The 25233-nt window shown below is 31.7% G+C and overlaps 1 protein-coding gene across 1 annotated transcript in view; it reads left to right on the plus strand.

Annotated features, from left to right (window-relative positions):
• The window catches only part of LOC142320654 (G-protein coupled receptor Mth-like), a 111656-nt gene extending 86765 nt beyond the window's left edge, over positions 1–24891 (plus strand). Inside the window, exons 4-6 of the mRNA XM_075358694.1 lie at positions 13506–13699; positions 21684–21855; positions 23616–24891. Of these exons, the coding sequence (XP_075214809.1) occupies positions 13506–13699; positions 21684–21855; positions 23616–23928 (679 nt within the window). The 3' untranslated portion in view covers positions 23929–24891. The remainder of the gene's footprint in view (positions 1–13505; positions 13700–21683; positions 21856–23615) is intronic.
• The last annotated feature ends 342 nt before the right edge of the window (positions 24892–25233 follow it).

A 25233-nucleotide genomic window follows, 5' to 3' on the forward strand; every position in this document is an offset into this window, starting at 1 on the left:
AAGGGACTCATTGGAAAAAATAGGAATTATTCCTTGAGAAGGTATTTAATCTTTATTTTTACTTCCTTCTACGAAGTAAAGTACATACGTTTGTAAGTATCTCTCTCATAACTCAAAAACGATTAGCCGTAGGATGTTGAAATTTTAAATTTAGGACTGTTGTTACATCTAGTTGTGCACCTCCCCTTTTGATTGCAATCGACTGGATCAAAAGTGTCCAAAAATCTCAAAATCCAAACAATTTGGATTTTGGACTTTTTCTTAACTGCAGTAATAAAACCTCATTGAGAGCTCCTCAACGCTTTTTCATAAGTGGTGCTTGTTTTCATTGGTTCCAGAGTTATAGCCAAATGAAATTTTAATTAATGAATATTTGGATCTTAGAGGGCACATCGATTAGAATCAGACTTCATCTTCTTCTTTTTTTAAACTTTTTTTTAAATTTAAATACATTGAATAATAATTAACCTGTGATTATAAAAAAGGTTTTACGATAATAATTCAAAAAAGAAATATGAAAAAATATCAGTTATTAATGAAATAATATTATATACTTTTCATTTTAAAATATGTATATATATACTTTTCATTTAAAAAAAAAAATATATATATATATAAAATTTAATAGGCGTACTAGGAAATCATGAAGTGCCCACATCAGGGTTTTTCTAGATCACTGTTGGCATCAAAATATGACTCAATTCAATTAAAAATAACATATTTTATATTGCTTGTAAAAGTTAACTGATATTTATTAAGTTTAAGTCTGTTACACTTGAATTGTTTTTATCAAAATCCATTTCATGCCGGGAATACACTTTTTTTTTAATATAAACTTTTAACGTAATAATTTAAAAAAATAATAAATTCAGTTTCACTGAAAATTTGTTAAATTGGATAATTTATTTTAAAATCAGGTATTTTATCGTAATATTTAAGTTGAAGAAAATATAATGATCTACTACTTACTTTTTTTTTGTAATTTGTATGTATAAATAACAGTTTTTTTATTCAAGATATCAGTCTTCGTTGTAACGGACTGATAACTACGTGATTATTCTTCATTTATAACAAAAAAAGAAAAAGAAAAAATAAACAGAGTAAAATGCTAATGTAATATTTCTTACAAAAGTAAATTACTTAAAGAAAAGAATCAACTAGTCTTAAAATGATATAAAACAACTTGTGACAAATGCGATTCGCTTCGCAGGTCTCTATACTGTTTAGAATATTGTGACTGATCATTAGTTGCCGTGCAATTTGTATTTATCTAACAATCATCATTTTTTTCCCTTTATAAAACGCTCATCTAGTTTCCGTGATAATGAACTTATAATTTTATATACTCTTCGTACCGAATCCCTTTTATTTTTTTTGGTAGAATGTAATTAAATAATTAATTAAAAAATATTTTTGCATGATCAGTGTAATTTATTATTTTTTTTTTTAGAAACATCTTTTAATAATTTAAACAACGTCTTAAAATTAGAGTGAACAATAATTTATATTAGAAAAAAATAATAAATGACACATTTAAAGAAGAAGCTTTATGAAAGTAATTTTTTCTGTTTATTCCAGTCCTGTAAAAAAAAATCCGACCGGCATTTGTAGGACTAGTATACTAATTCTGCATTCAACTAATAGAAATTATAAAGTAGGAAACCTATCTTTTGACTCTGTAAAAGAATCCAGTAGAATTTTATCAGCACGTACGTAAGCATTAAGTAGGTTCTCGAAAGACGAATGCGTAACTCAAATACTACAATTTTATCTGTGTATAACCTATATTATTTCATAGCTCACCTCTAAAAACGATTAAATCAATTTTTTAAGTAAGTGATGTAATTATGGTTAAAAAAATACATAAAATGTAACTTTAAAAAAGTCAGAATGTAATTGTAGAATAATTGTAAAAGCGTACCAAATTAAGAAAGAAATCCGTAAATCAATTCAACCAAAAGTAGTAGGATTTAAAAAAATAAAATTTAACTTAAACTCAGGGGTAAACCAAATAGTATAATTTTACTTAATTAAAATCGCCTAGTCGTATTTCTAATTGAAAAGAGATTTTTTTCTTTTACGTATGAATCACCTATGCTGATTTATATCGATTACTCGCATAAAGTTTATTTATATTAATTTCTCGCAGAATTAAAGCGCTTTCGTTATTTTTACGACATCCTCAGTCATTAAATTTCTTAAACATATACATGTAAAAAACTTAAAAAATTACTTAAATGTATACGATTATGTATACTTTTGTATGTAATTCGTTTACGGTTAACCAATATACGGCAAATATTCAATGTCGGTCATATACATACTGAATACAGATTATTATCAGGTTGCTAGTTGATGTAAGTCGTTACTTTCGTACACAATCTGGAAGAGCATTAGTTATTAAAATTCTTGTATTTACAAATTTAATATTTTTTTAAAATTTCAATTACTTTGTTATTATTTTTTGTGATATATAATATATATTCTCAATATCTGAAATGTGACGATTACTACAAAGATGTTCAAATAAATTTCATGATTTCGAATTTTTTTTATATGCGTTAAATTATTTTTCGTATTAAATTATTCTCGTTAAATTAATAATCGCGTTCATATAATCACTTCGTTTTATAAAAGCCATAAAAATCCTCTTATATATTAAAAAACTGAGCTGAAAACCTATTTCCAGTTTATCCTGGACGGATCGGGCTGATTTTTTTTATCCTGCTCAGAATGACCCACAGATATCTCATCAAGCGTCATCGGACTCCAAATTTGAGTCAACTCTGAGAATTACTTAAAAAATCCTCATTTATTGCTTAATTGAAGAACGTTATAACTCAGAGGAAAATCAATTTTAAGATCTGAAATATAAAAATAAAAAACTGTATGTATTTTAAAGAAAAACAAAATCAGTAATTCGAAATAGCTTATAATCAGTAACATATTTAAATAACTTAAAATATAATAATATTATGATTTATGTGGTATTTAAAAAAAAAAGTTCAATGACTACGTGAACGATTATTATTTATTGTCGCCGAATAGCTTCGATGGCACGTGGCACTTACTAACCTTATGTTAGCCCTGAATAGGGCCGTTTTTGTTGTCGATCGGTTTCGACAGCTCGTTATAATTGCTAATCTTATGATAGCCCTGAGAAGGGCTGTTGTTGTCGAATGGCTTCGACGATTTGTAATTCATAACCTTGTGGTGACCCTGAAAAGGACCGTTTTTTGCGTTAGCTCTGAGAAGAGCTGTTGGGTCCGGAAGTTGGTCTCCGGCGAAGTCGGGGAGTTGCGGCTCGTCCATTGAAGTCAGACCGGGCTTCCCCTCAGCGGCAGTTGGGTCCCCATTACAGCGTGACAGTGGTGGCCCATCAGAGCACAGTATTGGGTCGGCGTCGGTAGTCCTTCGCCGGCGCGGCCGAGGCGGTTCTCCCCGAGCGATCCCACGCTGGGCCGGCTACTGCTGCCGAGTCCTCCGGCCAGGGCGATTGAAGCCCGGGTAGCTGGAGCGGGAAAGTAGCGCCCGCGTCCAGCGGCTCCCTCGGCGGGCCGACCAGGCCTGCTGCTCCGGTGAGGATGTTGGCGCCCGCCGGGAGGTCCCAGTTGAGCTAGCCAGGGAACTTCTGTCTTCTTCCATTTTCTTCTTATTCTTCTTGGTCTTCTCCAGGTGGTGGTCGACGGTGATTTGAAATTTCACTCTCGTGCATGCTCTTTTATTGGAGTCTGAGAGTGGTGGGGTTGCAGCGCCGCTATGGTGGAAGAACTGCGCGGTGGGAGTGATGCGTATCAGCGCGTCCGTATACTGTGCGCCAGCTCACATCATTGCTATCGTGTTCGCCCGCCGATATTAAATTAGGCATATATGTTGAAACATTATGGAAAATGAATAATCCTTTTAAAAGAGATTTGTAAAACATATTAACACAAATACAAAATATTAAATGGTGCTAAACACATCGTCATAAATAATCAAAACGTAACAAACATTTAGAATAATATTGATATACATAAGAATAAAAAGAAAGCAGTAATGAAGTAACTGAATGATTAGAAAGCCTTATTTATATACTAGTGTTTATAAATGAAAGAATTTTATTAACGAACCACCGAAATATGTATGGAAATGATGTATTGTAATTTATATCAGCTAGCAATTGAACCTGTGTACAGTCTGAATTTAATCGTGGTTGTGTACACTGAAGTTGTACTGTTAAACGAAGTATATACGGATATTTTATGATTAACAGTTTTACATTTATATTTAAGTAATTTATTGATTGAAGAGGTAAAAACTACGAGATCGTTTCGAATTAGGTGGGTAATCATCATAATAAATACTGATTTTTCATGGTTAACACGCATAAGGGAAATCTTTTTTCAAGAAATTAATAAAAACGTGTTTTATTAATTTACCGTCAATATACTGTTATACCTACAAAGTGATGACAATCATTTCATCATAGCTTTTCCGCTTTTTACAATTTTACATTTAAATTTTCGTGATAAAACATAATCTTCTGATTATGTTTAAGACTTTCCCACAGTTGTAAGACTTTCCCGGAACGCAGCTTTTAGCCGCGTGACAGGAAAGTCCTACCTTGGTTGTCAGATTTTTTTTTCAAAATTTAATCATTTTTTTAAATGCTTTGTGAAGAAGATGCTATTGCGCTTTACCAAGTTGTTATTTTAAACATAGAACGCGCTATTATGACCTGTGTCGTAGTAGATAAATATACAAAATGTATATTTGTAATATACAAATAAAAATAAATGTAATTATGGAGAATTAAAACAAAAAATTCATTGTGTTTAACAAATAGATATACATAAATAAAGTTCCTTCATGTAATAAAAACGATCATATATTCCAAAAAAATGTCAATTTTTTCAATGAAAAACAAAAAAAAAATCTGTTAACATTAATATCCAACATTTTTATCAGGATTTAAAAAGTTTAGATTAAAAAACAGTAAGTAAACGCTTTTACTATCTAAGAAAAAGTAAAAGTTCTTAGTTTTCACTAAGTAAATTCTTTTTATTAATTATTTTCTTTTCTTTTTTGTTATCAAAATTTCTATTTAAAACACTTACTACTTCGTTTAAATCATTTAACAGTCTTTCTCAAATCATTTTACTGTAACTCACCTGATAAAAAAGTTCCATCTAGATTTTTATGTAACAACTTTTCGTTCTACTTTCGAAAAATTTTCGTTCTACTAATACATATATTTTATTCTTCTATTGACAAAATATTTAATAGTATATTTATATTTTTTAATATTATATTTTTTCTACTATATAACGTATGAATTATTAATGTACGAGTACGTTTTTATTACTTTACAAAACACAGTCAACAGAGGTTGAGGCTATTAATTTTTTTTAGTAGCCTATACGAGGTGTGTTCAAAAAGTAATGAAAATTTTTTATTTTTTTGAAATAATTTTATTTATTCGTCTACATTAACGTTATCTCCTTCAAAACAGTCCCCATTAGATATTATACACTTATGCTAACGCTTTTTCTAATCCCCGAAACACTTCTGGAACTCGATCTTTGGAATAGTGTTTAGCTCTTTCAGCTATTCGCTTTTAATCTCATCTATGCTTGCAAAACGACGGCCCTTTAAGGTTCTCTTTTTTGGGAGTAGAAAAAAGTCGCACGGGGCCATGTCTAGCGAATATGGCGGCTGAGGTATCATTACATTGTTGTTTTTGGCTAAAAATTGACGAACAAACAATGAAGTGTGAGCAGGTGCATTATCGTGGTGCAAAAGCCATGAATTGTTTCGCCACAAATCCGGGAGTTTTTTCGGACGGCTTCACGAAAACGGCGTTGAAATTGTACGTAATACTCCTTATTGATCGTTTGACCTTGTGGCTAGAACTCATAATGCACTATGCCGTTAAAATCGAAGAACACTGTGAGCATAACTTTAACATTCTCCCGTACTTGTCGAGTTTTTTTCGGTCTTGGTGATCCAGAATGCCTCCACTGGGACGATTGAGCCTTAGTTTCGACATCATATCCGTAAACCTACGTTTTATCACCTGTTATGACACGTTTCATTAGTTCTGTATCGTTGTTGACTTCATTTAGCGACTCGTGAGCAACTTCCATTCGCCGCTGTTTTTGTTCGAAATTAAACAATTTTGGAACAAATTTTTCTGTCACACGTTTTATACCCAAAACATCCGAAAAAATTTCATGGCATGAGCCATTTGGTATCCCACCAACATCAGCGACTTCTCTGATTCTGATTCGGCGATCATTCATAATAATTTCTTTCACTTTTTCCATGTTTTCATCGTTTGTAGATTGCTGGGGCGTCCGGGGCGCTCGTCATCATCAACGTCTTCACGACCTTCTTGGAAACGCTTATACTACTCGTAAAACCTTTCTTTACTCATAGCAGACTCACCAAAAGCAATATTTAACATTTTTAAAACATTGCTACACTTTATTCCACTCTTTATAGCAAAATTTAATACAAATTCTCTGATCCATTATTTAAGCAAATAAAAAATTGCCGATCGTACCAACACACGTGTTATCCTTTCGACACCTGACAACAGACTAATCATCCAATATGGCTAAAAATGTACAGATACTTTTCAGACATGTTTAACAATATAACAACGAAATAATCACGAGAATCGGACTAATACAACCCGCGAAATTTCAAAATTCTCGTTACTTTTTGAACACACCTCGTATATTAAAATGTTTAGCAACGTATTATTTTCTGCTTCGGTACTTCGTAGATTTTACGCTTGTATGAACAATAGTTTAAGAACATTGATATAAATCTGTCGACCTACAAAGTTTATTAAATAAAACAGAACTCATTCAACAATGCAACAATTTGTGCTCAAACGAGCGTCTAAGTTTTTTCTGATTTTGAATGAGCAGCTTATTTTTTAATTTTTAAAAAAGATTCGAACGCAGTATGCATCAGTTATCTCTCTTTAATAGTATACAAATTTTATAACCGCAAATTATTTTATGATTTAAAGAGAATCATATTCTCTGAAATAGTTTAAAAAGTAAGGTTTAGAAACACGAAACACTTTTATAACCTTTCAAGCATTTCTAAATTCATAACGTAATATAAAAATTTTAATCTAACATACGAATATTATATTTTTATCGTTTCACTGTATGTTGTCTTCACATGTAACATCTAGATTAAAAAGTAGGTAAGCGCACAGAATCCAAGAAGAAACGAATAAAGAAAATTCCGAAACCTTTTTGGCAACTTGACTTGAACCTATTTAAGTTTTTATCTTCCATAAGTAAAGGAAACTGAAATTCTTTTTACATTGTACTGTTTACAATAAACTTCCAGCTAGTTCATAAAAATCCTTCAATATTTGTAATTACAAAATTAAACTCTTACATTGTAACGAATTAAATTTTTTAATGAATCTAATAGAAGGTACGAGTCGATATGTATAAACGTTATGGTCAAAAATGTAAAAAATTATTTACATTTTTCGCCCATTATTTCAAATCCCACTGAAAAAATGATGTTTTTAATTCATCTCGTAGTATTAATTTATGTTGTATACCTTATATGTTGCCTCCACCGGGTTGGTCATCGTAAATCAGCTGATCTCGAAATCGAGAGTTCTAAGGTTCAAATTCTAATAAAGACAATTAATTTTATACGGATTTGATACTAGATCGTGGATACCGGTGTTCTTTGGTGTTTGGATTTCAATTAACCACATCTCAGGATTGGTCGATCTGAGACCTGTACAAAACTACTCTCCATTTACATTTAAACACATCATTCTCTGAAGTAATACCTTACGGGTAGTTCCGGAAGCTGAACAGAAAGAAGAGTGATGGCCAAAAATGTAATTAAACAATTTAATTTACCTTCTGAAGATTACTTTTTTAACAGCTACACTTCGTCACTAATTACAAAGGTGTCAGTGTAGTATATTGAAATTACATTTTAGAACACCGTGTCAAACTTAATTAAGAAAAAAAATTAATAACAGATTTAAATTTATTACAATTTTATTAAATAAACTCGGGAAACTTATATAACAATCTAAATATTATCTAGGTCCATCTCAACCTACTGTAAGGACCAACTAGAATTGAAGATGATATAGCTTGCGAACAAGATATATAGCGGAGCCATTCCAGCAAGGCGTTTTGCGCCTGCTTAGCCATACGTCTACTCCCCTCCGCAAAAGCCTTGCTATAACTGCTGGGCTTTACATTCAATGATACCGGGCCCATTATTATTATATCATGCGCGAGGCTGTGACAGCTTTGCCTGTTGCAAGTGACATGTACAATATGGAGCTGAATTTTGCCCTTCGCCAACTGTTATCTCTAGAGTACTACTCAGTGTATTGTACTAGTCTGTTGTGTTTGCATTTTATATACAAATGTGTCATGTTATTAGTAATCGGATGATGTCATCTGGTGAGATAGTACAACAAACCCCGCTAGCCCGTCCCGCCCAAGCCAGCCTTCAGTTCGGTTGACAAAAGCGGGGGCAAAACCTTCAACTCAAGTAGTGTAATAATAGCTTTGTGTTATACGCTATTATAAAAAATATAATTATTGCATTACCATTAATATAATTACTTCATTAATAATGTAATAATTATTTAATTAACACGATTAAAATGTATTCTATACATATTTTAATTTAAAGATGCTTGCTAAGTTAGTTATAAAATAAGAATTAATTCATAATTTTGGTGATTATAGCTTTCGTTTACCCAAGTTTCGATCAATGATAAAATTAATTGAATGTCTTCAGATTCTCATAAATTATGCATACTTCGTAAGAAGGTTGTTCAAATACTAACAATATCCTGGCGTTACTATCCAACCTTAAGTTTCTCCCTTATTACTTTTTATTATCCTTAAAATGTAGTTTTTTTTTTATTTAATATTTATTTATTAGAGGAAATAGAATTTTTTCAAGAAATTTAAAAACAACTGCATTTTATTAAAGTCATCCTAACTTAGTTTTTACCTGAAGTTAAAAATGTAACTTCAGCGATTTCCTGAATTAGTTCTTTCGCTTCTTCGCAGAATACGCTTATTGTTCATACATTAATATTGTAGGCCTTGATATACTTGCCGGCCTCTGTGGCGCGAGTGGTAGCTTCTCGGCCTTTCATTCAGAGGTCCCGGGTTTGAATCCTGGTCAGGCATGGCATTTTCGCACGCTACAAATCGTCATTCATCTCATCCTCTAAAAAAAAAAGGCCTTGACATACAAGCTTGTACTCTGATTAATTTCTAAAAGCGGAGGTAATTATAATTTTTTTAAAGAAATTATGGACGCTGTACACAGTATTGTGTTCTCTGCTACATGACGCTCTTCGCTTTTTTTGCCACAATTGTACAAGCGTTTGTCACAATCAATTTTTTTATAAAAAATAACGATAAATTAAACTTAAATATTAATCAAAATAATTAGCAAACAAAAAATGGCAAAAAAATATTTGAACAGGGAAATTATTTTAAAGTATTACGCATGCACACGCAATTCACTAAACATAAACCGTAATTTAACGATTAAATAATTAAATATGCGACTGGAGAGATATATTTTAAATTTAACGTATTTATGGAATCTTTAGTCCATTTAAGCATTTTCTTCATCTTTTTGTTCAGCAGTTGTACTAATAGCAAATTACTTACTTGCTTTGATTCATGTAATGAATCAAAGCAAGAATTGCTTTGAGAATTTCCAAAGTAATTATATCATAAATTATAATATTTTTGATCCGTAGTAATAGGCTTCTAATTTATATGTAAATAATACAATTCTGTATTTTTAGAATAAAAAAAAAAACAAAAATAAAAAATATAGATTTATAGTATTATTACAGTAATAAAAATATTCAGAATGAGTTACAACACTTGGATTTAGACATGTTTAAATAGTGAACTTATTAATTTTTTTAGTACGGTTTGTGTATATAATTATAGTACGTAGTCAACAAAAAAAATAATTTCTTTACTTAACGTGTATAAATTGCAAGTATTGTTACGCATTCTGAATAATTTTATTGTTAGAATGATATTTTTGTATATCTGGACCTAAAAAGCAACTTGTCCTGACTGACTTACTGACTCATCAACGACCACTAAAAACTACTGAAGATGAAAATCCATAAACACGTTCTTCTTACGGTGTACAGGCACAATAAGAGAGATTTTTTGAAATTACGAGTTAAAAGGGTTAAAATGAATTTTTCAATTGTTTTTGAAACCTGGCTATATATATATATATTTTTTAAATTCTCCGTAACAAACGAAGATATCAACTTGAGTTTTGGTGTGTTTAATTATCATGTAAATATCTAAAAAAGAATTTTTAGAATTTTCGAAATTCGTGAAGAAAGATAAAAAAATTTAAACAATGATTTCAAATTGCCACGTTTCCGACTACACTAAACGAGATATTAACTAGATTGGGGCTTACAAATACTCTTCAGATAAATATCTAAAAAGCACTTTCAGATTTTTTTAAGGAATGCGACAGTGGCTCAACCAACACAGCCATTATTACTACATGTGCGACGCGGTTGGCTACACCTGCCTACGGTGGCTTGGCTAAAAAACATAAAATAAAAGCATTTAACAAATTTTAAAAATCTTTAAATGAGAAACGAAGTAGGTCACCTCGTAGAATTGTGACGGCTAATGCTAAGAACCGGGAAAAATACAACTTACCCGTACGAAGTACGGGTAACAAGATATAACTAATATTTTAAAGATAGACGCCGACTGTTTTGAAACCCACATTCTTAGATCACTCAAAGATTTGGGTTCTGTACTGACCAAACTGTTGTTTTGAGGAAATTAAAATACACTGATATTTTTTATAAATTGAACAGGCTTTAATTTTTATTTATAATTACTATTTTCATAAGCATGAGTTTAATGAACACAGCGTGATTCAAGAGGCAGAGTCCTCTGGATAGACGGAAAGGGCGAGCGAAGCGAGCCATGACCGGCTAAATAGCCCCTGACCGCGACAGAAGACGCAAGTAACCTATACAGTAGCTCGGGTGAAGCCGCGACGAGGATGCTAGAATTTAGTACGAAAAGTGCTACTTGAGATAATTCTGTTTGTTACCTCATACAATTATACCCATTGTAGAAGATGGTGCGTGTCGTTTTTGGTCTGTTTTTCATCTCATATACTACACACAGCTATTAGTAATCGAAGTGCGGGAAATAATTTTGTCATTTGCAGTGGAGAATTGGGAGGAATTCTCAACTGTGCCGGAAAAAATTGGGATCACAACTATTCGAGCTGCGATGAATATTTCGTTAAAATGTTCTGAGGTTCGACTGCAGTAGATTGTGTGAGCTGGTAGCGGCTGGCAGATTATTTCCTTTTGTAATCGAGGTTTACGGTAACGGTAAACTTTACGCTACTCTCGGTAACGATGTTCACCCTGTGCTAAAGATGTACTTCTCTAGTGATTTAGCCATTGATCATTTTGAGGCAAACGAACCCTTACCGTTAACTGACCACCAAAATTTGTCATCTGTTACCAAGGCAACATCTAGAAAACGATCTGAGAGATGCACAGGTGGTACACGAAAAAAGCAACTTATACGTTTTAGTACCATAAAAAAACTGCCAATGTAGTTTATAAGGCAGTAGATCTCAAACAGCACTTTTCAGGTCTACATTCTAAATCGGCTGTTATCAGAGGCATATATATATTTAAGCGTTGGGTAACAATTCATTCTTTATCGAATATTCATCTATATTTTTTATTAAAAGTTTTTATTTACCGTTTTATTCGAATTTAATGAAAATCTAAAAACAATATTCTTGATTAAATAATAATTTTATTTATAAACAAATTTGTTATTAAACAAATATAGCGGATGGGGGAATGCTAGTATATATATGCATGCCCCTCCAGACAAACATCTTCAGTACGTTCCGTTATTATTAAAATAAACTATAAAGATATAATTCAGTAATGTTGCATAGATCTGTAAGCGTAACTAGCACGTATGACAAAAATGTAAATAATAATTCTATTACGCGGAAGTTATTGGCACAGATTTCAAGGGAGAAATAATAAATGTATTTTAATCTAGAAATTGCTATTTCAGGTTTTAAATTACTTCTTTATGAATTATTTATTTTAAATTTAGAATCATTGGCTCCTATTAGACAGTGAATTATTGCAATGCAATAATCAAGTTTTATTACAAAAGCAGTAAACTTACCGCAGTTCAGTGGTCAATATAAAAATCTTTGATTTAAAACTTTTGATGAAGCACGAAAAGAATTAGTTTCTTTTTAAAAGTTGTACTCTAGTTGCCTCAAGACTATCGGTTTATTCCTTTTAATAGGCCAGCGTTCTCCACTCGATAACAAAGGTGTAAAAAATAGTAAGCACTGGATTTTTTAAAAATATTTCTTAGCTCAATAATTTATGTGACGAAAACGTAGGGTGATAAAATATTTCACTGATTTCTTTTGAACTATTCTTATAGCGGATTTAAGAGTACAGTATACGATCGTTAAATAAAAATAAAAATGGATTATTCGTAATAGAAACACGTTACAAAAGTGGATTTTTAATTTCTATGTTTTGATAATAAAATTTAGAAATTTATTAATCATTTAGGAAGGTTATTGTACTTGAAACCTATAAAAAACGTGTTTTTCGTCACCGAATTTTTCTGTTTTAGATTGGATATCATGAAAACTGATATAGTTCTGGGACCTATTTTATTCGATTTTCAGGTCCAAAAACGTAAAAAGAAATATCAAGTTTATACTTATATAACGCCATAAAAATTTTAATTTCGCCGGGTAACTGAAATCCGGGCGAAATTTTTTGCTAGCCGTAAATCGATAACAAAGCGTTTTTGGACATAAGTTTGTATGAACTTTTTTACTTATTTTAAGAATCATTCCTTACCTAGAATCAGTTTCCAAATTATTTCCCTTTCCCCTAAATTCCTCAGTGTAATTTGTAATATTAATAAAATTCCATTTTTGTTTAATTATGTGAAGTTTTTTCTATTGGTGTAATTAAGAATATTTATCTAAACATTTTTAATAGGAATTATTAAAAATGTTTTAATACGGTCATAAACCGTAGATGTAGAAAATCCTGATTGAAAGATCTGAGGAACAGGTACATTACTAGAATTATAGAAATATTGCAAACTGCGGTTAAAAAATTACAATTTCCACAGGGTAGCCAATTTCCAATAATATATTGATGCATAGAGAAAAAGAACGAATCATCAAATTCATATGAAAAGTTTTAATAATTTCATGGTTTCTGTATAATTCTGTTCTTCCGTGCGTTTGTCTTGTGGTTTTTCTTTTATTATACCCATCATATTTAAAAATACTAATAACTATTTCAATCTTATTTCACAATTAATCAATACTGGAAAATTAAACTCTTATTCCAGAATTAATTTTCATTAAATATACGATAACACATATTTATGTATTTTCAGATCTGCAAGATCTTCATTTGTACGTAAAGAAAGCAGAAAAACATCATGTAGATTTCTTCTGTACAATGTATATTGTTGGGGATTATCGGCACTTATAACTACAAGTATTATAGCTACTGATTATGCAGCAAAATTTGGTTTGGTATCACATAATTGGGTTTCAGATATGGGAATTGTCAGATGTTGGTTTAGCTGTAAGTTAGCATCAATAAGTTTTAAGAATAAATAATTTTTTTTTTACATGCCACGCAGATTATTTCTTTAAGAAAAGAGAGAGTAAATATTAAAATATTTACTCAATTATAAATTTAATTACCAAGTTATTTACTTAATTATTCATTACAAATTATAAACAATTCGATCTCATATTAAAGGAGTTTTAACTTTTGAATTTAATTATTAACACCTTCTTCAGTGGGTTTTCTGGAATTACTGTTGTTAACAGTACCCATCTTAAAAATATCAGGAAATCATATTGCTACGTAATGGATACTATATTCAATCAATGCTGTGTTTATGAAAGTGCATCTAACCTATTTGATATAGTATTCTACAGAAGTTGGTTTGTTTAATTTGTACTTTCCTGGTTTGCTGGGTTTCTTAGTATGTTTTGTTAGTATACTAGAATATCTTGAATTATTGTTTTCTTGGAAAACAAAATACTCATGATCATTTAACACAGTTAATAAAGCCTATTCTGACAAACAGAGTAATCCAATAGTAAACAAATTAAACTGTAGTAATTTTGCATTAGATTAGACAAACTGAACACATTCAGGCATTACAAATGATGGAATCAACTATTACTAATAATAGTAATAGTTACACTCTAAATAAGACAGAAATAGCACATTAAAAACACACCAATTAAATATATTATTCAATTACGTATTTTAGGAGCTTCCTGAAGCTCCTAAAACATTCTAACTAAAATAGAAGAGAGGCACCATTAACAACAGTATAGTATTACTAGAAATACCCAGTGAAAGAGGTAGTGACAATTAGTTCTAAAAGGGCTTTATAAGATCAAGTTCTAAATTTGAGAGTATAAAGGGTGGTTGAAATGTAATGAAGTCACTCATAACTTGCAAATGAAGAGAGATAGTCAAATGAAACAATTGTGGCAGATAATTTTTTTTTTTTTGCGTCGTAGGAGCCAGCACTGATCTGCAACCAGCACATGCAGCAGCAGCTGCATGTACTGCTGGGTGTGTGGGATTTCCTGCTGAAACAGGGTCTCACTAAAAACCCTCCCCCTCATACAACACAATGATTAAACCATCCATCATCACTACATGCATCTACGGGTTCTCATGCATTGTTCTCAAGCAGCAGTTTGCAGCATCCCCCATGAGCCCCTGGCAACAACGATCCTGTTGGACCCCTGCTATCCACTCCCTGAGGGCTGGCCTTCCACTACCACTCTCGGACTAAACACCACACGTTCCTCTTCTATTATTTTCCTAAACAGGATTTCTCAGAACCATCAATTGCAAAGGGTCCAACTCTTGCTGGAGTTAGCATATAACTCATAATCTCTTCAGGGGGAGATCTCCCCCCAATCAGTCTATTAGGAGCCCGCTCACCTAGGGCACCTCTGGAATGTATGCTCAGCATCATCTTCAAGACCACAATACTGGCATTGCAGCGACACCCATCTCCCTCTTGCACATAAGTGTCACGTAGGTATCAGTCTGTCCATAGGCTTATGGGAGCCCTATTCCATCTCTCCACCAATGTCTCATTAGTATGTCCCTAGCTGCAGACCTGTCTAGACTACAGTACCTTACCTATCTCTTCTCTACCAGGAGATCTACCAGTGGCATCTCAGCAACAACCAGCCCTGCTTCCAGCGAGACAGTGCAGTATGCCTGAGCCACCCTCAGTGCCAATCTCCTGTTAGTTCTTAGTTCTGTTTCTTAATATTTGTAGAGACCCAAACCACACAGGGGTTGCATACAGGATAATGGAGGTAACCGTTACCGCTATTACCCTTCTTTTTGAGGCTCGGGGTCATAGACGTTCACCATCAATTTAGTGACAGCCAAGGTCACCCTTTCTGCCTTCTTGATTGTCTCTTCGATGTGGGTCATGAACCCTCTCGTTCTGTTCGGCCAAACACCTAGGTATTTGGCTCTCCTTGAGAGAGCCACATCAGTGCCTTCCAAACTGATTGAGAATCAGGGGATTCTATGCCTCCCCGTCATCAGAATCATGTCTGTCTTCTGTATAGAGATCATAAGACCTCTGTCCATTAGCCATTCCACCAAACATTTCAATATTCATTCTACTTGCCAAGAACTTAACTTCATGTATATTCCTCGCTGTCACGACTACGGCAAAGTCATTTGCATAAGGTATCAATTCAACCCCGATGAAACACTTACACCCAGTAGGGCATTATAAACCACGTTCCATAGTAGAGGAACGTGGTTTACTGACCCCTGGGGCACCCCTCATTCCATGGCCACGACGACCTCCTTGCCTTCTTCTGATATAGTCATCAGCTCCCTACCTGACAGGTACTCCTGCACCATCCTAACAAGGTAGGAGCCACCTTCCAATCAATCAGTTGGTTTAAAATAGCATCCCAAGTGATGTTATTAAAAGCGTGTTTGATGACCATAATTACCAGTGGTATTCTTCTGGTGTGTCGTATTCCCAAAGCCGCAGTGTTAGTGAGTTCCATAACTCTTACTATGGGATCGATTGAGGACTTGTCTTTTTGAAAAGTGAATTGTCCCTCTGACAACCCTCCCCGCCGTTCAATCTCTATCTCCAATCTTCTAGCCAAGAGTGCCTCGAAGATCTTACCCAGTGTGTTTATAAGGGATGTAGGTTTGAACCCTCCACCTGCTTTCCTGATCAATACAAGTCTAGCTGATTTCCAGCTCTCTGCAGGACTCTACTATGACTACTATTACTATTCATAGTAATAATCGGTTCCAGCTTATCATGTCCAGACACTTTCCCCATGAGGATTTCTCGATGTCTAGTTATCTGGGACATCTTCAAGTTCCAGGGCCCCAAGACATTAATACAGCTACTTCGAGGCCGCTCAATTATCATTTCAATACGTCCAACATTTGCCAAAGTACATCACACGTATAAGTCACCTTGCACTGTTACTCTGGATCTAAATTGTTCTTTAACATCATTACCTGCTAGTTCTATGTAAAGATTAAAAAGTAATAGGGATAGGAAACATCCTTGTCTGACTCCCTTTTTTATTACTACTTCTTTTTTATTCTCTTCGATTATTACTGTTGCAGTTTGGTTCCAATAAATATTAGCAATTGTTCTATCTCTATGCTTGAACTATAAATTTTTTTAAAATGCTGAATATCTTATTCCAGTCTACGTTATCAAAAGCTTTTTCTAAGTCTATAATTACTACATATGTTGGTTTGTTTTTCTTTAATCTTCCTTCTATTATTAATTTGAGCGCCAAAATTTCTTCCCTTGTCTCTATACTTTTCCTGAAAACAAATTGGTCTTCTCCTACCACTTCTTCCACTCTCCCATCAATTCTTCTGTACAGAATTCTAGTTAAAATTTTTGATGCATGAGTAGTTATGCTACTTCTGTTTTCTTCACATTTATTTGCTCCTGCTTTCTATGGTATTACAACAATATCACTCAAGTCTGACAGAACTTCCCTGTTTCATAAATATTACACACCAGTTTGTATAATCTATCTATCGCTTCCTCATCTGCACTGCGTAGTAAGTGTGCAGGTATCCTGTCCATCCCAGCAGACTTTCTCCCATTCAAATCCTTTAATGCACTATCAAATTCAGATCTCAGTATAGTACCTCCCTTTTCATCCTCTTCTTCATGTATAACATCAGTTTCTAACTCATTTCCTCCATGTAACTCTTCAATATGCTCCACCCACCTATCGACCTTTTCTTTCGTATTATATATCGGTGTACCATCTTTGTTTAACACATTATTAGATTTTTATTTATGTACCACAAAATTCTCCTTAACTTTCCTGTGTGCTCTGTCTATTTTGCCAACGATCATTTCTCTTTCCACTTCTGAACACTTTTCTTTAATCCACTCTTCTTTCACAAATTTGCACTTCCTGTTTATAGTATTTCTTAATTTTCGATAGTTTATTTACATTCATCACTAGCATTCTTATACTTTCTACATTCATCCATCAGCTTCAATGTATCCTTTGATATCCAAGGTTTTATACCAGTTCTCTTTGCTTCACCTAAGTTCACTTCTGTTGATTTAAGAATTTCCTTTTTAACATTCTTCCATTCTTCTTCTATATTTTCTACCTTACCCTTTTTACTCAGATCTCTTGTGCTGTCCTCTTCAAAAATCTTTTTTACCTCTTCTTCCTCAAGCTTCTTTAAATAACACCAATTCATCTGACACCTTTTCTTCAAGTTTTTAAACTCCAATTTACATTTTATTGTCATTAAATTATGGTTGCTATCAATGTCTGCTCCAGGATAAGCTTTGCAGTCAACTAGTTGATTTCTAAATCTTTGTTTAACCATGTTATCTATCCGATACCTTGCAGTACCACCTAGCTTTTTCCATGTGTAAATTCTTCTATTATGATTTTTAAACTGGGTCTTGGCAATTACTAAATTATACTTCATGCAAAACTCAATGATTCAGTCCCTTCTTTCATTCCTTTTGCCCAGCCTGTATTCACCCACAATATTTCCTTCCTTGCCTTTTCCAATCTCCACCTATTATTAAATTTTCATCCCCTTTTATATGTTTATTTCCTTCTTCAATTTCTTTGTATACACACTCTACCTCATCATCATCATGGTCACTTGTAGGTATATAAATGTTAACAATCATTGTCGGCTTAGGTCTTGATTTTATCTGATTAAATGATTCTATCGCTATGCATTTTGAAATACTCTTCTTGTTCATTATGAAACCTACACCTGCATGCCTTTATTTGAAACTGAGTTATCATTATTATAAAATCACCTGACCAAAAGTCATTTTTTTCACAGTGAACCTCGCTAATTCCTACTGCATCACATCTACATTTAACCTATCCATTTCCCTTTTTAAATTTTCTAACCTACTAACCTTTTTTAGACTTCTAGCATTCCACGCTCCAACTTGTAGAATGTTATTTTTTAATTTTCTGGTGAGCCCTTCCTTAGTAGTCCCCACCTGAAGATCCAAACGGGGGACTAGTTTACCTCCGGAATATTTTACCAAGGAAGGTGCCTCCACATCTTTGTTACATAAAAAGGCAAAGAGCTACATTTTCTTGGAAAAAAAACAGCTGTAGTTTTCCATTGCTTTCAGCTGCGAAGTACTCAGAAGATTGAGTAATGTTGATACGACCGTTTAAGTCCTCCTGACCTACGCCCTTAACAACTACTGAAAGAGCTGCTGCCCTCTTTCAGGAATCATTCCTTGTCTGGCTCTCAACAGATATCTCTCTGATATGGTTGCACCTTTGCAGCTATTTTGTATCACTGAGTACTCAAGCCTCCTCACCATTGGCAATGTCTCATGATTCATAGAGGGAGTAAGGAAAATGTATCATCCCAAAAATATTTTCAGGAGGTCATCCTACCAAAAATTCAGGAATGATTCGACAGGAGAAAAACCAGAAGGAAATAGATGTGGGATGAATATTAATTACCCGGTCTACCATCGTGGGACTATGAATAATTTCACCTAGAGTTTCAACAAAAAATATTCTAAGTCCTGGTTTACTACTATTGAAGACTGACGTCACTCACCAGTAATGATCTGCATGCAGACCTTAGAAAAATTCTCTCTAAATTCTATAGCCACGTGTATAACCAAAAAATTTTTATATAAATTTTCACATACCTTTGTATTTAATACACTCCATGTTGTTACAAAAACGTTATTGAAGCATTCCTATAATCAGTCCCTTGCTGTTGCACTGATTCACCCTGTTAACACCACCTTATTTAGTTACCAAACTGCTATTATGCAAAGATAATAATTGTTATAAAAACTAAAAAAAAAAACCAGTAATCCATGATCCAAACTCAATAAAAACTTATAAACGTACCCAAGTAACCTCCAACCAACAAATCCAAACGCACATATCCAATAAAAACTCCAAAAAACCAACCAAAAAGCTATAAGAACACAAAGCTATCAACCACACATCTTCACAATGTGAAATCTCCAACTCTACTCAGATAAGTACATTTTATTTTCTACAAACTTGCATTTATTTAACCACACTGTCATTATTTACAACTTCACATTCTCCTAACGGTGAACCAATTTTCTCATTTCATCATAAAGAATGCTGGTGGTCTTTCCTTGATCAATGACCTTATTGCATTCTTCAGTTCATTATCTATAGTGTAATGAAAACCCTTAAATGCGGGAAGGTGTGAAAATCCTATGAGTATGAATAGGTTCAAATTTCAACTTCACAAAAACCTTGGCGATTTCATGCAGTGTGTATGTGGTCAAGCATTATCATATTTTTTTGCAGAGGATTGTATTTTGAATTTTTTTTAATTGTGGCGAAACATAGTGCTAATATTCCACGCTCTGCAAAAAAATGTACTGGAAAATGTCACTACTATTCACTTTTTCTGCTGTTGAAAATTCAATCACTACATGTTGTTTAAAATGTATTGACATGACAAGTGTACTGACTTCACAACAATGGCAACTGACTGAAAACAAGAGGGCATTGGTCATGAATTTTGGAATGTCAGGAGAATGCAAGGGAAGGTGGCACCACCTGTCCCTTTATGCAACATTCTGTGCTGATGTTATGTTATACTGGGTGAATTACATTTCAGCCACCCCCCATTAAGTTATTAAATACCCAATAACTTTATATTTTATCATGTATTGTCATGCTATCATACATGTTTACTAATTATTATTAATGATTTTTAACACTCAGTTATCTCCATAGAGTTATAAACATTTTATAACTTGACTACCACACGATTCCAGATGGAGTCTCACCTATCTTAAGAAACAGGCAACATGAAAAAATCAAATTTTTTCCAAGTGAACATTATATGTTTTCATGTAGTTGTTTTTACTATCTTAAGGAAATAATAAAATTTATTTTTATGGCCCTAGGATGTGAGATCACAAATGGGTTCTCATGGCCTCCCAGTAGCACATACTTTTATAACATATCATTTAAAATAGGATAGGATATTTTTTTGGTTAACTAAACTTAATCATATGGTTTTTTACTTTAAATTATTTACAGTTTACACATTGCTATAAGATTCTTGCTGGTTGGTTGCTATAGGATTGATTTTATTTGTTTGTTCAGATTCTTACTGGATGAAATATGTAACTGTTAATTTTTTTAAAGTAAAGAAAGAACTTGCAGAAAAAGCACAATAAGCTTTTTGATTAATAATTATTTATGGAAAAAGTTATCAATATATAATTTTTTTATACCATTAAAATATAAAACGTTCATCAAAAATATAAAATGTATTAAGATAAGCCATGTAATAATTATTAAGAAGTAATAAATAAAAATTAAAGAAAAACCTTTATTTTTTTTAAATTTATATTATATAAAAAACCAGTTTTGTCAATATAACACTGAACACACTGAGCACTTAGTATGCACTCTTGGAATATCACTGAGCGTACTTTCTTCCAAATTTGGTGGAACATTATTTATAATATGCAAAACAACTCTTTTAGCTTTTTATTTATAAATAATAAGAACTCAAATTTAAGTTTGATATTTAGTTCCTAAAAATTATCAAACTCCATGGAGTTTTATTAAAAGTTAATATAAAAAGACACTAAGTATATCAATTTTTAAGTTAGAATAAGGAGAACACAACAGAAAAACACATAATACTAAATACCACACAGAATTTCTATATCCTACAAATTAACTTTATGCAAGATTTCAAATGGGATTTCACGATCTGATGTTGATATTATGTGAGACTCCAATTGAGATCTCATAACCAGTTAAAAAAAGGGCTCAAAAAATCAGCATAGCAGCCAAGTGTTAATAGCAAATAGCAATTACAGGTACTTCAAAAAAAAAAGCATGAACATCATTATAACCATATGGGCAGAAATTGGTGAGTGAACAGAATTGCAAATTTTATACTACTAAGTGATTTTACCCAGCCATAATTATTTTTTACATTATTATTCAATTAATTATATGTATATTTTTTACAGATAGAACAAATGGTAAAATGATATTTTTCATTATCCCTGTTGGAATACAGTTATTCATTAATTTGATATTGTTCATATTAACGACACGGCACTGCTTAAGAGTTAGATCTGAAGTATCTAAAATGCATAACAATTCAAGTGCAAAAATGAGATATAATACAGATAAGAAGAAGTAAGTATCAAACAACAATTTTTTTATTAATGCTGTATCCATACAAATAGTATATATTATTGACTCTGAACAGTGTTAATGCAATATGGGTAGAAACATGGGACAAGTAAATTAAACTAAATTTCATGAAAAATGTATATTTGTTTAAAATGAAGTTGAAATTAACATGCACATGGTTCAGGGGAGTCCAAATCATCCTCATAACTACTAATAATGATTTTGATTAGTTATCATCAAGAACTGATTTAAATTCACAGCAGATGACTTTCAGTAATGCCCTATTTTATTTGCACAAGCCTTGTCAGGAACCGAGTTACATGAAAAAATTTGAAATCATGAGCCAAATTTAATAAAACCTTTGTCTTACAGAACCATCTGTTGTGACTGAACTTGGTTTATTTCATGCATCCATTTTTAAATTACAGCTTTTTATTTTCTTTTTCATTTAAAAATATTATTAATTTTATTTAATTTCAATATATCGAAAACTTTTTTTTGAAAAATTTATTCCGCTGTAAGAATTATAATATGTAGAAAAAAAGGTAAATGGATCCTCAGAGTGAAAAGATTCTAACTCTCTGAATTTAAGGATCTTATTTTAGCTCTTTTATTGTTCTTTTTTTGGATTTTTATTGTTTTATCATTTTAATATCCATAATACATTTTAAATGATAAAAATAAAACTAAATCCATTAATCAAGTAAATGAAAAGCTTTAAGTCACATCTCCTTGAACTTAACATGAATCCATGAGTTAACATGAATCTGATGACTAGTAAATATTGAATTTGTCATTACTGATAATGAAATTGAAAATGTTTTTAATAAATTAATTTTTTTTAATAAAATAATATTAAATATATTTTTTAACAAAAAAAAAAACTTCTTAATATATTCATAAATAACCATAAGATAATCTGTACATAAAAAAAAAACATTACATTTATATATATTCAGAATTTATTTTTAAAATTGAACATTTCATCAAGAATTTTAAAACTACATGAAAAAGATTGGTTCTTATCAATGAAAAAAGATCTGAATTTAGTATAAAAAATTGGGTTTAATAGTAGAAGAAAAGGAATGAAGGGTAGATATCAGAATTTAGGGAAAGGGTACTGAATTGAAAGAGAACTTACATCAACTAGCATACAAGATATCAAAAATTGTAATAAATAAGGTATTTATCAAATGCTAAATAAGGTATTTATAAAAAAACTAATGACTCAAAAACTATAATCAAAATTTCATTACCCAAAATATAAGAAGTAAAAAAAAATTTCATATTTATCTACTGTTCCATAAGATTTGCCCAAAATTTATTGCACAAATATTACGTGAGATGCTTTTATATTTTTTTGAACATTAATAGCTGGGTAAATTTTGCAGTAAATTTAAATTACTGCTTGTACCACTCAAAAATGTTAAAATGGAGCCAAACTGAAAGTTGCCTTTTTAATTTATTACCTCCTCTTATTGTCCTGCAAAAGGGTATTAATAAACTCTGTTGTTAAGGCGACCCCCTGCGTTTCTCAGCTACTTCTAACCAAATGTAACTCACGGGGAAAATATTTTTCAACAAGACATAATTTTATTTGCTGTAATGATAGACCAGCCCTGCTCCTAATGAAATCGGTTTCATTTGAAATGAAACTATAAATATAATAAGGAATAAAGTAACATAGGTAGTAATAAGTAATGTATTAATTAAAAAATATTGTTTCTAAAACTTTTTTAAATGGTAAAAACTTTTATTTACAGGTTCACAATGACTGTAAAATTGTTTACAGTAATGGGTATAACGTGGGTCTCAGAAATACTTTCGCAATTTATCGATCCTGCATCAGGCTGGTGGTTACCATCAGATGTAGCTAATGTTTTTCAAGGGATACTTATATTTTTATTGTTTGTATTTAAAAGAACAATAATAAAAAGTGTCAGTCATAGAATGAGAGAAATTCTACCATGCTGTGGTAAAAAGGAAACTAGGAAACAGAAAAAGAGGTCAAATTCATCAACCATATTTACTACAGTGTCTTCAGAATGTAAGCTGTCATCTGTAAGACAAAAATAATTCAAACCTTATATAAATAACATCACTTGCAAAGAAGTAAAGCCAACATGCACACATGTAAAATGCTTTTGAAGTAATAAATAATCATGATTAAAAAATATTTTACTCATTCTTGAATTTTTAAGTGTATAATAATTATAAACAGCACAGTTTATGAACTTAATTGATGATCTCTAGAATGCTAATTTGCTTCCAATCTAATGTTAAATTAATACACGTTTGTTATAGTTTTAGACAAATTTTTACATTAGAAATCTGTTCTTCATAACAGATTATGTTTATTATTGTTCATATGCTTTTATTCTTCAAGATTTCAAATTTTAAATAACCTACATGAAAACAAAAGGTAGATTTTCATGAATTGTTGATATCTAATAATTTTTTATTAAACATTCCAATACTTTTTATTTGGGACAACTGATCTTATTCCTAAACTTTTAATAGCTTGTGACCTATATTTAAATAAAGATTTCACAATGTAATTAGAATTTTTCTAACTAAAAATAGGGTGACTGTAAAAAATAACACTTAATAAGGGTGAAATTAATTCTCAAATTCTTTTGAGAAAAGATAGTAAACAGTGTAGTCATAGAAAAGATGAATAGCTCAATTGTATAAAGGCTTGCAAACTATAAATTGTAACAATTATCACTATAAAGGTAAAAAGCATTTTAAACATACCACCCGGGCCTATTTTCATTATATGTATAATTTATCATTCAAGATGTAAAGAAAGCAATTATTTACACCCAGTTCAACTATAAAAATATTTTTGGATACTGGAGGTTATCTGTAACCAGTACCCAAAAGGAGTGAAATTAAAATATATAAGAAAAGAAGAATTAGGTGCAAATAAACAATACCTGAAAACAAAAACACAAAAGGAAGCAGTTGTTTAACCAATTTTTTTAATGTAAATATTAGTTGTATTATTTAAGTTACTTTATATAATAAACATATTTAATGAATAAAATGTTAATTTCATTTTATTTAACTCCTATTCATATACAGTACAAACTAAAAAAGAATAGTGTGGAATTAACGGTGTGCAAAATCCTTATCCAACAAAAAAGATTCTAGGCCAGATTTATAGAGAAAACTTTCATAAAACGATGACAACAGTGAAGGTGAGGGTCAAAACTGATGGATTTAAATGATTCACCATTCCTCTGCCAGACTTAATAATCTTTAAAAATTATAACAGCCACAAAAATAGAGAATGGAGTTCTGTAAATTTTACACTTTTCAAGAAAAGTTTTTTAATTTCTTTTTTCAAAAAAATAGTTGATGTATTTTTTACAAAAA

This window comes from Lycorma delicatula, chromosome 2 (genome assembly GCF_047948215.1).
Source record: "Lycorma delicatula isolate Av1 chromosome 2, ASM4794821v1, whole genome shotgun sequence".
NCBI classification, from domain to species: Eukaryota; Metazoa; Arthropoda; class Insecta; order Hemiptera; family Fulgoridae; genus Lycorma; species Lycorma delicatula.